This window comes from Parasteatoda tepidariorum, chromosome X1, assembly GCF_043381705.1.
Source record: "Parasteatoda tepidariorum isolate YZ-2023 chromosome X1, CAS_Ptep_4.0, whole genome shotgun sequence".
Taxonomy (NCBI): domain Eukaryota; kingdom Metazoa; phylum Arthropoda; class Arachnida; order Araneae; family Theridiidae; genus Parasteatoda; species Parasteatoda tepidariorum.
Genome location: NC_092214.1, coordinates 71,958,103 through 71,972,832, shown reverse-complemented (window position 1 = coordinate 71,972,832; position 14,730 = coordinate 71,958,103). Strand labels below are relative to the sequence as shown.

The 14,730-nt window shown below is 31.0% G+C and overlaps 1 protein-coding gene across 1 annotated transcript in view; it reads left to right on the top strand.

Moving 5' to 3' along the window:
• LOC107453838 (rho GTPase-activating protein 100F) overlaps positions 1-14,730 on the top strand; it is a 97,907-nt gene that overhangs the window by 54,994 nt on the left and 28,183 nt on the right. Inside the window, exons 4-6 of the mRNA XM_016070801.3 lie at positions 2,364-2,669; positions 3,700-3,864; positions 4,959-5,236. Coding sequence (XP_015926287.1) covers positions 2,364-2,669; positions 3,700-3,864; positions 4,959-5,236 — 749 coding nt within the window. The remainder of the gene's footprint in view (positions 1-2,363; positions 2,670-3,699; positions 3,865-4,958; positions 5,237-14,730) is intronic.

The following is a 14,730-nucleotide window of genomic DNA, read 5'->3' as shown; positions in this document are numbered from 1 at the left end:
ATATATATATATATTACCGCAGTACCTATTACTATTAATAGGAAATGTGGTATTTGTTGTCTAATATGCTAATATACACTGGCGAGCAAAAAATTTTGGTCAACCTATGAAAGGCATTTTGTCCTTCTTGTGCGTTTTGTTGTTCCTATTGTTCTTAATAGAGCTAACATATTTTGAACAGAACATATTTTGATAAAGAATTTAGCCATCTTCGGATAAAATGTGAATCTTTGTGCGCAGCTCAGCTGAATAGAAACATTTTTTTTTAATGTTTAATTTTTGAGTCATGTAAGAACAATTCGACAATAATTTCTTAATTGATTGTTTATTTTTAAGCTATTTTAAAAAATCAACAATTTTAATAAATAAAAAAATACCTCGACTTACTGTTTTCAAAATGTTATTCAAACATTTTTGGAACAGTAAAAATGTTATAGAATATCTTATAATGAATTTACATTTTTCAAAAACTCAACCTTAATATGAAACTTTTTTTCTCTTTAAAACTTCTTATTTTGTAATTTATTTGTAAAAGAATGTCTTCAAAAGGCAAATACTATAAAAAGGATCATGGCAGAAAAATTGTTATAATGTTGAAAACATATTGCTGATGAAATAAATTTCTAATAAAGTGATTGCAACAGTAATATGAGCTGTTGGCGCTGTCTGTTTGGAATGATTAGAAAGCAATTTGAGAAACCCCCAAGTTATATTTTATCTCATTAAAGGAAGTGCGATATTAATTTTACAAAAGAACTAAAATAATTGAAAAGAAAACAGTATTAAAAAAGAGAAGAAGATTAAAATGGTAAAAAAAAATTTCTTCACGATCCAATGATATTTTAATCATTTATTAATTTAAATGACAATAAGAAACTATGTTTGAGTAAACGAGTTAAGTAAATGGGTTCTACTAATGATGAAATTCGTAACCTTATAATCATGAATCTGAGCCAGAAAACAAGGGAAATCTTATTAAAACAAGCCAAGATAAAACATGTCACGTTTAGTACAACGGCAAAAGGGTTCTAACCTCTGATCCACCTGGAAGACTTTGGGTGAAATATTCATTGTGAACGGCGCTTCCAAACTGTTTCGCTTTGATTCTTTATGTTTGCCTCATAAGGTGATTTCCGAAGTAAGGTAAGGGTTTCAACCGGTTCAATTACGTAGCAAGCTCTGCTTTGTTTATGTTCGAGAAAGTTGTTGTTGTTGTAGTTCATTTACGTCGCACTAGAGCTGCACAATGGGCTATTGGCGACGGTCTGGGAAACATCCCTGAGGATGATCCGAAGACATGCCATCACAATTTTGATCCTCTGCAGAGGGGATGGCATTATGCTTTGACTTTATGATCGGTTAACAGTTAAATAGCTATGTCACAAAATGAAAATTTGACTAGTTGTCTATTACCCCGTATGTGTGCTAGAAAGAGCCACGAAAACCTCCAACGGCTAATGACCATCTAGTTCATTTTCTGACGTAGTTATGTTAACTTTTAACTGAACTTAATGCCGAAACGTAAATATTTTCCTCATATTACTGCTTCATCATTTCTCTGAATCTAAACAAAAACCGTCTCTGTAGTATACGAAGAGGTTTTCTCTTTCTCAAACGTACACAAAAGAGGTTATTACATAATAGAACCGGTTAAACTTCTTTTCTTTCTCTGGAGATCACCGTACTTAGGCAAACATAAACATTTAAAACAAAACAGTTAAAAGACTCCGCCCTATTCGCGTTGTGTATTCTGATACAATATCCACCTAAGATCGGCATAGCCTGGTTGGTAGGGCAATGGGCCTATGTCCGAAAGGTCGCGAATTCGATCCCCGCTGACCGAAGACTCCCCGTGTAGTAAATTGTGACTGGTACACGTTAAATCTGTTGGGTCACGAAGTTCTCCATGTTCCCATAACAAATCATACCTCAGGGAGTACTGAATTGGAGGTTTATTGTTTCCTGGTTCCGGTCAAAATTGCGATCTGTGGATGAATGCATGGATATATGAAAGTGTCCGCCCTATACGTGTGACCTGCTGTGACACGTGTGTGGCAGAAGTTGTATTCTTGGCCATAGATGGCGCCACTGAAAAACAAGAAACGCACCCTCTGCCTTAAATTCGCTCGGTTTCACCAAGCAGGCTTGCTGGCGTTGGCAAGTGGCATTAGGAACAAAAACATATCCATCTAATATTAGGGATATAATAGCGCTGCGTCGGGACGAACCGGTGGATGCATGCAGTTTGAAAGTAATCTTTAGTACATATTATGCGCGTTTCATATTTTTTCTGTTTGCACTGTGTGAATAAAAGTCAAGAAAATGTTTTTAATTCGTTGTATTTTTTTTTATTTTTAAAATAGGTTGAAGATGAAATATTGGCCGTTAATCTGGTGGACGTTCGTCATGTAAGCTTAGATGATGTTGTCATCATTATGTCTATTCCTCGCCGTTTAGTGTTAACCATTCGGTCACGAATAAGTGATAGAATGACTACTGCACGACCAGCAATAGACAAAGTGCGACCACCAGTAGTTGTAGTAAAAAAAGAGTTTCTCGAAGAAGCTAATGATGATTATCCTGGAAATAATGATTGGGTACGAGGTCCACCTGGAAGGACGCAAGTTCTGTTGGAGCAACATCATCCTGCAGCTAATCAAAGACCCGATGTAAGTACAATCTTCACGCTTTTCTGCTCTCTTCAAATTTACTCTTTTTACAAAATCCAGACTATAAAAACGGTCAATTTGTTATTTACTGAGAAATATGTGTTTCACTAACGCTTACATTATCATCTAAATTTATGTTCCTTTTATAAGAGTTGCTTTAAATATTAAAGTGCAGTTTTTATAGTTATATTATAGTTTGTAAGTATTGAGTGTGGTGAGCTTCTATGGCTGAGCGGCCATTTCGTCAAACGCTCTGTAGCGTGGAGGTAGAGGGTTCATATCCCGCCATGCATTGTTGTGGAGCAAATAATAATTAAATGATAAGTAATGATAATCCTGTGATGTTATTTAATTTTATTTCGTAGAATAAAATTTTTCTCTTCTCTTTATCGGTTTCTATTCATTCCATCTCTGTCCATCTTGTTTCTCATCATTTCGGTCCCGCAGTGGACTGATCGTTAAGACACGGTTCCCAGCAGATCACCGAAGTCACTTGGATCAGCCTGCGTAGGGACCGAGGGTGTGCGGTATTGGTCCTCGTTAAACTCTTCTACCGTAAAGTGCTCGACTTCTCGAGCAGGTCGTCGGGCTACCGAAGCGGGGGTGCCATCCCCTCAGCAGAAGATCAAAATTGTGAAGGCATGTCTTCGGATCATCCTCAGGGATGCTTCCCAGACCGTCGCCAATAGCCCATTGTGCAGCTCTAGTGCGACGTAAATGTACAACAACAACAACTTCTCGTCATTTCGTGTCACAGCATCTTTCTTCTCTAGCATTCCGACTATGAATTGTATGGTGATTTACTCTTGTCTAGTTGTCTTCTATCACCCCTAACGTATGCACCATGAGTTTTAGGACATTCTCCATATAACGCCAAAATAGCACTAATAGTGTTTTAAAAAGAAACAAATTAATTTTTGTAGCAACATTTCTGCTTTATTCCCATATTTTAACTTTAATATGTTTTAAAATTCGAATAATAAAATTCTTATTAGTAGCATTGTAAAAAAAAAAAAATCTTTTACTTTAGGTTGCTCCATACTATTACAATGTACAAGGTCCCCCGAAATCAAAAGAAGAAGCTAGAATGATGTGGGATGAACAAAGAGGCTCAGTACTTACCAGACAACCGAAACCTCAACCTAGTTTCCCAACAACATTACAGTCATTAGCAGAACAAGTTGGAACTCATAACGTAGGTTTATTAAATATAACGAATTTGGATTTGTTTATTTAGATTTTATTTATCTTCGATTTAAAAAATTTCACTATTGTTTTATTTTAGTCGACTTAAAAATGTCTTTTATTACCGTTAAAATGAAATTAAAATTTTTGATTTCTAATTTAAACGCCTTGTCTTTAGTTCTCAGCAATTTTGGGAATGATATTTTTCAGCGTATTAGATATTCTTGTACGGTATTGAGTCAGTGGATAAACTAGCATGGTTGATCTTTTGCATGTTTTTTATCCAAACTAATGAAATTGAAAGTGCTTTCATTCCAAAGTGTAGTTTTACCAAAAAAATGCCATTTTTTAAGCATTGTAGAATTGCTGCCTCTTGCTTTATTTGAATGAGTATAATGCTAAAGAAGAAAAACAGAATCGCTCTAAGTAATTTTTGATCTAATGATAGGATTTTCACGTAGAAGGGCTCATTCTTCAGTTCGATGGGTGGGACTTCAGATATGCTAATTAGTAAGAACAGACGATATTTAAAGTTACGAAATCGGACTCAGAAGGACAATATTTCTCAGATTGCGAATTGATATTTTGAGGGTAAAGAATCCATATCCGACTGAAAACAGATATGTTCTTTCAGTACGTACGTTCTTCAGTGCGTTCTTTCAGTATGTACGTTTCTTTTTTATTGCGTGCAAAGATTTTTCAATTCATTTAAAAAGTTCTCGAGATTGGCGAAGTGCGAAAAAAAATTCACATTAAGGGGTCCAAACTTTGGACGACTCTCTTGACCTAACTACTGTGACCCATATCTCCCAGATTGCGGCTATGCTCCATATTTTGGGGGTCAGAAATGGGGGTCCAAATTCATCAAAAAAAAATTACGTTTATTCAAAGAGAGTTCGTTCTTGTGTCTAATTTCAAACTTAAAATATCGCATGCACTAACTAATTAGCATATTTGCGATTACCCCTCTGAACTATTAAAATAGTCCAAATACGTGAAAAGCCATCAGATCAAAAGCTATTCAGGGTGTTTCGTTTATTTTTTGCTCACTATACAACTATTAAATAAAATATAAATGTAAACAAAACCTTATTAATATTGCAGGTTCACACATTTCATGCAGAACCAAGTGATCCCCGTCGATTATTCTTTCCACCCCATCAGCAACAAATCCATCCCCGAAGTGAGCGCAGTTTGCCTGATAGATATCGATATCTAGATGACCCGAATTTAAAAACCAGGCTTTTGCGAACAGAAAGTGAGCAACGAATTTCAACTTTAGGATCTGATTCCTTTGATCGATATTATTCTCTTGGAAGACCTCTTAGGCGATCTGGATCTGGACTTTCTGTAACTATGCAAAGAAGAGGCAGACCTAGAAGGTATAATAGAAAATTTTAATATTTTTATAGTATTTTAGAAAATTACATACTTAACTTTCTTAAAATAGCCGACCAGCCTGGGTAGGGGTCAGGAAACTGGTCTTGCATCAGAAAGGTTATAGGTTCAAATCCCGGGCAAAGCATGGATATTCTTTCATTCACTGTACATCTGTCCTTACAGCGGGAGCAACGTTGGCACACCTAATATGGTGCCCATGGAAAAGAGGCCAACAAATCTGCCCTTCAGATTCCCCCGACGAGCATTGGAAAAAAAACTTCATAAACAACATACTTATTTAAAAACTTTATTTCGATCTGAAAGGTGGAAATAAAAATAAATAAAATTAAAATGAAATAAAAATCCATCGAAATGAGTAAAATATAAAAAATACCTTTTTTCAATTTAAAACTCAACTTCTATCATAACGTGTGTCCATTTTTTTCCATCTAAAATCATAATCTTAAAAGCAGAAATACCCATAATGCACCATGCTTTTTTTATTCGCGAAATCGATGGTTCCCTTTAATAAGGATTCGATTCAACGTTGGTTTGTAATATCTGTATCTTGAGTCACAAATACGAATAAGGTTTAATTGAACAAAATTGTTGGATATTGGACAATATCTATTTTTGTTTTGTTGGAAAAGCAGAGTTAAGAAAATGAATTATATTTCACTCATTTTTGAACTACGAGTACTGTAGTAAATACATAGATGATATTGCTATTGAAAAAAAGGAAAAAAAGAAAGAAAAACGATAGTAAGGTGAGAAAAAAGATATTTTATTGATACAATTTAGTTCTTCACAAAATGTTGGCATAGCTAGAAAAAATTAATTCACTTATACCAAAGTCAGAATTTTTCAGATATATTTTGTTTAGTAATCTCGCGCTGGATTAAATATCTCGTGAATAAACTGAAAAAATTCTGAAAAATTTTTTAATGAAAATTTTTTGTTTTGTTTGAAAAAAATTTAAAAAATATCCTGAAACTTTGAGACTTTATTATAAGTGTTAAAAAACACATCAAATTCTTAAATCGCATGTGATTTTAATAAAAAGTATTTGCTAAATATAATATTGCGTACTTATTTAACCTTCTGAGACCCAGAGCAATCAATATGTTGGACAACATTCGGTTTAATCTCAGACCTTAAAAATAATATTTAATGACTTTCTCTGTTTGTATGCCTTTAGTGTTCTATGTAAAAATAAAATTGGCTTTACTGTCGTTAATTAAAATTTTTAATAGCAATGAAAAATTATAAGAAAGGTAAGGAATTTGATTCAAGTAACATTTTGGACAGTTAAAGGACAAATAAATCTCTTATCATTTGAGTCTAGTGGATTTTGTTCCATCACCAAAGTTTTAAAAAGACGCAATATGAAAGTATTCTAAAATATGCAAAAAAAATTAAAATTGAAATTTAGAAATGCTTGCGTGATTAAAAATAGCTAAAATAGTTAGTTCAGTTTAATTAATTGAATTTTTTTAAATATTTTATTGCAATTTTGAGTTGACTCTCTTTTAAGCTACATATTTCTCAATAAAAATCGCATTTTTCGCCATAATTTAAAGCTAGAAACTGAGAGAGAGATTTTGGAACAGAATATATATTGAATATAAACTAATTGCTTAATGTAAATTAATTGCTAAATGTAAATTAATTGCTGAATGTAAATTAATTGCTAAATATAAATTAATTCCCGAATATAAATTAATTGCTAAACATAAATCAGTTGCTGAATATAAATTAGTTGCTGGATATAAATTAATCTGAATATAAATTAATTACTGAATATAAATTAATTGCTAAATATTCGTTAATTGCTAAGTATAAATTAATTGTTGAATATAAATTAATTGCTAAATATAAATTAATTGAGTAACATATAATTAAACAGACTTTAGACTTCTTTTCTTGACAATACGAAAAAATATATTCGAGTCGTACTTAAAAAGACTTGATTATCAACCAGAAGTTTGATAGAGGGTGTTTCAATAATCGAGAAAGATTTTAATTTCGGGCTATTGCTGCACTAAAATATTGCCTAAAAAAAGTGACGCAGTTTTGACAGCTTATGATTACTAAGAATAATGTGTTACCCGAAAAAATGACGCGTTTTCTTGTTGAGAAAATTCCTGATTAAATAATTTTTCCTTTTGGTGATCAGAATTAGCAGCCCAGATGATGTCATTTATAGTTGTAGAATCTCAGTTTTTTAGGTCAATAAGCCCTTGAAAAACCAGCAGTTTAAAAGAAGAAAATAAGTTCTGTATCAACGAAATTCAGCTATATTTAGGCAAAATGGTCATTGAAAATTTTGTCATGCGTTTGCGTATGTGCCTGGAAAACCGCGGAGGCAATTTACTCCACATGCAATTCAATATATAATCTATACTGCATATTTCTGATAAATCAATAAAAAATCATTTTTAATTTTTTGTTAAAAATCTGTTAAATACAAAAATTATTTCGTGCAGGAATTTTACTACAGAGTATATGTTACCTTTTATGGTATTTCAGAGGAAGGAATACTTAAAAATAATTTATCTCAAGTTTATGTCAAAAATTAATTCCTGTTTCGCATTTTGAGAAATGTTTTTAAAAAGGGATCACAAAATTTATGTTGGTGCGGGGTAACAAAAGGGGGATAATTTATCCATGAATCTTCACTTCTAATTAGCGTGGACTGTAATATCGCTGGTAAGACCTAAACATAGTAATTTTTCTAAATCTGGTAAATGCTAGCATTGGAATACGACAAGAAAAAGAGCACCACCACAACCTTTTAGCAGCTTGTTTATTGCGACTCTGACTGTTACAAAACGTTATTGTAGATGGCGCTGGAGTAAAGATACAACAAGGGCATTAATGAGTTAACATAGTATTCTGGCCAAATTCACCAAAACTATAAAATTCACCAAAACTATAAAATTCACCTAAACTTATTGGTGGTGGCGTGATTTATTGTTATAGAAAGAATTGGATTAACCATAGAGTTAATCCAAGAAAATTATTTATTAACTCTTCGTTTAATCTAATTCTTCAATCCAAATCCGTTTAATCCAAATCCAAAATTAAGCTAGATTTATGCAAATGGTTTGCTAACGCAGACATTGAAAAATTGTTATAGAGAGAACTTAATTGATATGCGTATGAAAATGGGATATTTTTAGTATGTTGGCCAATGCAGTTGTAACTGTGAAAGTTGTATATTGTAAAGCTATTACAACTGCATAAACTTTCGCGATATCAGATGAATTGTGAGCAAAAGAAAAATTGTCAAAGTAGGAAAAAAATCGAATAAGCTCCTATTCCCCTATTGGAAAAAAATTCGAAATACCAGTATTAAAAACTAGTTAAAATGATACAAGATCCAGTATAAGCACACTGGAAATTTAAAACCTAGTATGAAATCATACCGGAAACTTTAAAGCCTGGAATGACACCTTACTGCAAACTTTGATACCTCCTTTTTAATAAATTGGAAAGTTTGAAACCAGTATGAAATCGTATGAGAAATTTTAATATCAATTTTCAAGCATATTGGAAATTTTGAAGCCAGTTATCCATACTGGAAATTTTGAAGTAGTTTTAAAATAAAGAAGGGAGCATTTAAGCAGTATATTCTACTTTAATAAGTAAACTCTCTGCCGGTAATCAAACATGGTTCAATGTGTTCAAACTCGCTTTCCTCATTAATAAATCATTATTATTTCATAACTTTTTGTTTTTATTTTTTCTTCGTTAGATATTAATTTTCGATAATTAATTTCTTAGATTTTGATTAGGATTCTAAAATATATATCAAGTACGGTGATAACATACAATTAATAATATATATATATTAATTTAAAAAAATACAAATTTGTTAGTATTGGATTTACTGATAATTTTAGAGCATTCATAGTGCTTTAACATTGTGCACTTAGTTTTGGTTAAAAGAAAAATCTTCATTTTTAAAAAAATATTATCAGGATTTTCATAAATTAACTCAGAAATACGGTAACTAAAAAATGTTATTTTTTCCTTACCCCAAATACATCAAAATGAAGAAAACAATACCACAAAACATTTAAAACCACATCATAAACCAAAAGGCTTTTGTTTCATTTCCTTCCCTGCTTCATATAAGTGAAGAAAAAAGTAACAAAAAACTTTTTTATTAACTAAATAATAAGATTAAATTAATAGTTTAAAGCTTCCTTGCGTGTGACATTTTATCTTATTCAAAGTGTGTAAAATCGATTACGAGTAATTTATCTGTTTGTAATGAGTTATGGAACTTCTAAATATCCTTTTAAAACGACTAAACAGGCAGATTTAATAAAAGTTTTGGCGTCGAGCCAAAATTCTCTGTTAAAAGAAATCGATTTTTTAGAATGCGAATAAAGCACGTGATAAATTTCCATTTTTAATCTTTTCAGATCTTTCAGAAACGAAAGCAATATAACTATCAAAACAATACCATTCCAAATGGAAAATGAAGAAAGGCTCTTTTTTTTCTTTTTACAAATTCCAATAAATGTCGAAAACTCCTTATCTCGTATTTTATTTAAACTTCGACATTTGCTGAAGGAAAATATCTAAGCTATAGTGCATAGTTAACTTTGACATTTCAAGTTACAGAAAATCAAAATTTACGAAACAATTTTTCTAAAGTTAACAATCATTGTAAAAATTGGAAACGAAGCGAAAATTAAATGTCGTGTTTTAATGAAAAAAATAATATGAAAAATAAAAATATGAATATTTATTAGCGTTGTAAAAAATTAGTACTTATTAAATAAAAACAGACGTGTCGTAAATAAAAAAATACGTTGTAAATAAAATGAAAATAGACTTGCTGCAAATAAAAATAGGATGTTGTAAGTAAAAATAAGGCGTTGTAAATTAAAATAAACGCGTCGTAAATTAAAATAGACGCGTTGTAAATAATCTATGGTAAATAAAAGAGGTATGTTGTATATTAAATTAGATGTTATGTAAATAAAAACAGAATGTTGTAAATACCAATCTACGCACTGTGAATGAAAATAAATCGGTTGTAAATGAAAATACACGTGTTGTAAATGAAACTAGACGCGATGTAAATAATGCACGATAAATAAAAAAGTTATGTCGTAAATAAAAAATAGTATGTAATAAATATAAACAGGACTTGTAAATAACAATAAATACACTGCAAATAAAAATAGATGCGTTGTAAAAGAAAATATACTCGTTGTAAATATAAAAAACCATACATTGTAAATGAAAAAAGATCCGATGTAAGACAATTGACTAATATCGCGTTATAAAAATAGGGCGTTGTACATGCAGGATGCTTTGTAAATAAAAATAGGAAAAAAATTAGATAATGTTGCATGTGTATCACATTTGTGAAAGTTTGAGAAAGCGCTCAATGTACTCAATGTTGCGCACTGAATGTGAAAGACACGCAGGATTTCTCGAAATATTGGATTTTTCTAATAATTCAATTTAAGTGCTCTAAAGTGTTATAAGTGTAACTATAATTATTTTCTCGAATAATAAAATAACTTTTCAAAACCATTTTCAAAAATTTTTTGAATGAGTAAGCATATTGTCATAGTAAATATTTTTGAGAGTTCCTTTATTTTAGCGATCTTATTTCTTCTCTTAGCTAAGGTAATTAAATAATACAAAGCGATTATCATTATTGAAAGGATCCGATGACGAATTTTAATGAGCGTAAAATGTCTCGGAAAAAGTTATTTTTAAGATCTTTAGAGGCTTTAGTTACAGGAGATGATGTTCATAGTAACTGAATATCGTCCATCTTATATTTCGTGAGTAATGACAAATCTGTTGAGTAACTACGATTTTCTGGTACAAATATCTCAGAAAGTTAGTCATTAAATATAATGGGACTTTTTGTATTCGATGAAAAGAAATACGATCTTGTAATGATATAATCTTTCTAAAAAGAAAGGGCAATATTTCTTATAAATTAGAGATTTACTAAACCTCTGAATTATCCGCAACGCCACAATATATTTAACTTACTTCAATATTATATTTACGTCCTTATTTTTCTCTGGAAAAAATTAATCCAAGCTCAAAATTCACACTTTTCTGCACAAGGAGCTCCATGATTCTCATAATTTTGATAGAAAACACAAAATTGTAATTTTAAAAAAAATTTCCTATAGTATGCACACAAAAATTTTTAAAAAATTTTTCCTCTAGTATACATTTAAAAAAAATTTCCTATGGTATACAGAAAAAATTTTAACAATTTTTTTCCCTATAGTATGCATAGGATTATGTATAAAATAATATACAGAGGAAATGGACTCCATTGTTTTGCTGGCATTTACGCACTCCTGAGTCAACAGTTTTACTAATTGTTTTCAGAAATATTGCTGAATTTCATTGTTAGCGCTTAATTTTTTTAAACCCTTAAGAATTAGATGTACAACAGTCATAATTTTTTTTTTCGTTGACAACATTGAACTAATGGCTAAAACTTCAAATTATGTGAGAATTTTTGTACACTCTTTACAATAAATTCACGAATTACTCCATAGACTTAGCATTAGCCGCAAAATTCACTATGATGTTCCGTGGGTATGAAATATTTTACAGTCAATAGTTTGTTTTCTTTTTGTTACAACGAAAATACATTTGAAAATACTTTCATGTTTGACATTTGTAAGCTAAATACATCATATGATCAATTATTCTAAAATAACTATTAACCAATAGTTTTTTTTAAAAAAATAATTAAATTTTTTTACATACCGAACGTCTGAAGTCAAATACTGTGGAATGAAACTGTGGTCTATAAAGATTTTCTAAGTTTTACAAACGATGCACGAGTTGTGATGGTAATGTTGCGAAGAATGGAGGTTCTATCCCTAGTCCTTCCTACTCAGTTTCTGATAGTCTTGGAAGTAAAAGTGGTTAGTGCGCGATGTTGGCTTCATTGCTACACTATAATAATATCATTATTTTAGAAATTGTGAAGCTTTAACCTCACTGACTTCAATATACAACTAGCTGAAGCGGAATTACTTTATCTAAATGCATGTAAAATTTGCATACCTTATTTACTCTAAAAGTATTGAAATGCGTGAATCCGATTGAATTAAATTTTAAAATCTTGTTATTTTCGAATAAACAAATTATCAAATTTTATAGAAATAAATGATTTATTTCGTATTAAATTTAGGTCCAATCTAATTAAACTAAAATATTTTTATAATAAGAAAATTAAATTGATTTTAATATGCCTTTCAGAGCATTTACAATAATAAATATCAAAAACCTGTTATTTTTGAATAAAAAATTATAACATTTAACAGAAATAACCTATTTAATTTGAAGTCAATTAGGATCAAATCAAACCGAACTAGAATACTTTAATTATGGGAAAATGAAATTGATTTTGATAAGTCGCTTAGAGCTCTTACAGTATTAAATTTTAAGGACTTTATATTTTTGAATAAGAAATTATAACATTTTACAGAAATAACTGCAATCAATTTATATCAAACCTAATTGAAATAGAATATTCTAGTTATGATAAAACTAAATTGATTTTGATTAATCTTTTAGAGATTTTATAACATTTCTAAACTTTACTTAAGTAAATGTTGTTTCCAAACTTTTATACAGTTTATAAATCTTAAGTGAAAGAGCAGGTTTACTAAGCAATTGTTAAAAACTCTTAACAACGAAGAAAGGAGGGAAATGTGAAAACAGTAGATACCAAACACGCAGCTAGTTTCAATTGCGTCTAGACAAACTTTAAATATTTCTCTCTCTTTACAATTTTAGCATATTGAATTTAATTAATTGTTTCACTCTGGGCGACTAAGATAACCATGTTTGTCTATGAGCATTAGACTCTTCAGAATAAAGAGTTCCCTGACATTACGTAACTTTAAAGTTTAGAACATGTTAATGACCACTTTCAATGTTATGTTTAGGTGAATAATGAACAATGCATTAGCTTTTTATACTTGCAGGTCTAAAATCACTGCTTATTTGTTACGTATCGCATGATCTTAAACTAAGCAATTACACAAATGAAAACTTAGTAGTCATAGATTTTATTTATTTCTAGTTAATAACTATAATGAATTCTCATTGCAAGCTTATTTTTATAGCTAATTGTTACATCAAAGAATGAAACTTGATAAGTTAGCTTCAAAAACAATTATTCATTGCTATCATGTCTATTTATTTTGAGCAACGGTGGCTCTAAGGATAGGACGCTCACTTTCAAACTAGGTGCCCAGGTTCAAAGAATGTTGTAAATACNTATATGTAATCATGGAGTACTTTATTATTATCTAATATTACATGCAATCACTTGTATATAATATTAGATTTTTAATAAATTTAAATTTTTTTTATCTATTTCATATTTGGAATGCAATGGGATACTTTCTGGTTTTAAAAAATATCAATTTTCAGATGAATAACTTCGACAGAAATAAATAAAACTACAGCTGAAATTTTTATAAAGTAACATAAAACCTTAAGATGCAAGAAGTCATAATTAAAATAATAAGAAGTCCAAGAAAAAATAATAAGACAAAGTAAGACTACTCGAATAACGAATAAAATAAAAATGATAATAACTGTCCGAACATACGACAATTCAAGCATAAACGAGCTACAACTGCCAATGTTTTGAAGTAAGTAAGATAGCCGACGGTTAATTTCGCGGTTAACATTGCCGAGCTTTCGGCTTCACGAATTTCTGCTAGTGTCTCCTCCATCTACTCCTAGCTCCATGCGTCGAGCTAACAGTAGGCGATTTTTCGTAATTTCCCTCTCTCTCTAACGCAAATGCAGGTTTGTTTAATCAAACAGACCTCCACGAAGGCTAGTTTGTTCCAATACTTGATTCAAGAATGCCCTTGTCTTCTGGGTTCTGCTGAAAATTAAAAGGCTACGGAGTTGAACATTGATAGCTGTATACCCAGAACTGGGTCAGCTGCTTAACACCAGTTATAAAATAAAAAATAAAATTAAAATGAACAGAGCCGCGGTGGCTAAAGGAATAGAACGCTTGCCTCCCAATTAGGTGTATAAGGTTCGAATCCCTCGCAATGGCTGGTGGATGCAAATTTCGCTCCTGGCTCGCACCGACCACTGTACTGATGTTAAAAATAACCTTAGTGGTAGACGGATCATGATTTAAAACCCTCCATGAAGGCTAGTTTGTTCCAGGAATTCCCTTGTCTTCTAGGTTGGGTTCAAAATAAAAAAGGCTGCGTAGTTGAACATTGATTGTCGTTAAAACAAAATTGGATCCATTGTTCAGCTTCGGTTTTAAAATGAAATAAGGAGGATAAAGCATTTAATTCTTTAAAGGATTTAATGACATCTTTTTAGTAAGAATCATTCTGAGTCATTATTTGTTTAAGGACGAGATTTTTTGGTGACATTTTGTCAGAGCTGAAGTAGTACATTAACAGTAATAGGCATATTACGTGATGGAGTACAAACGTCA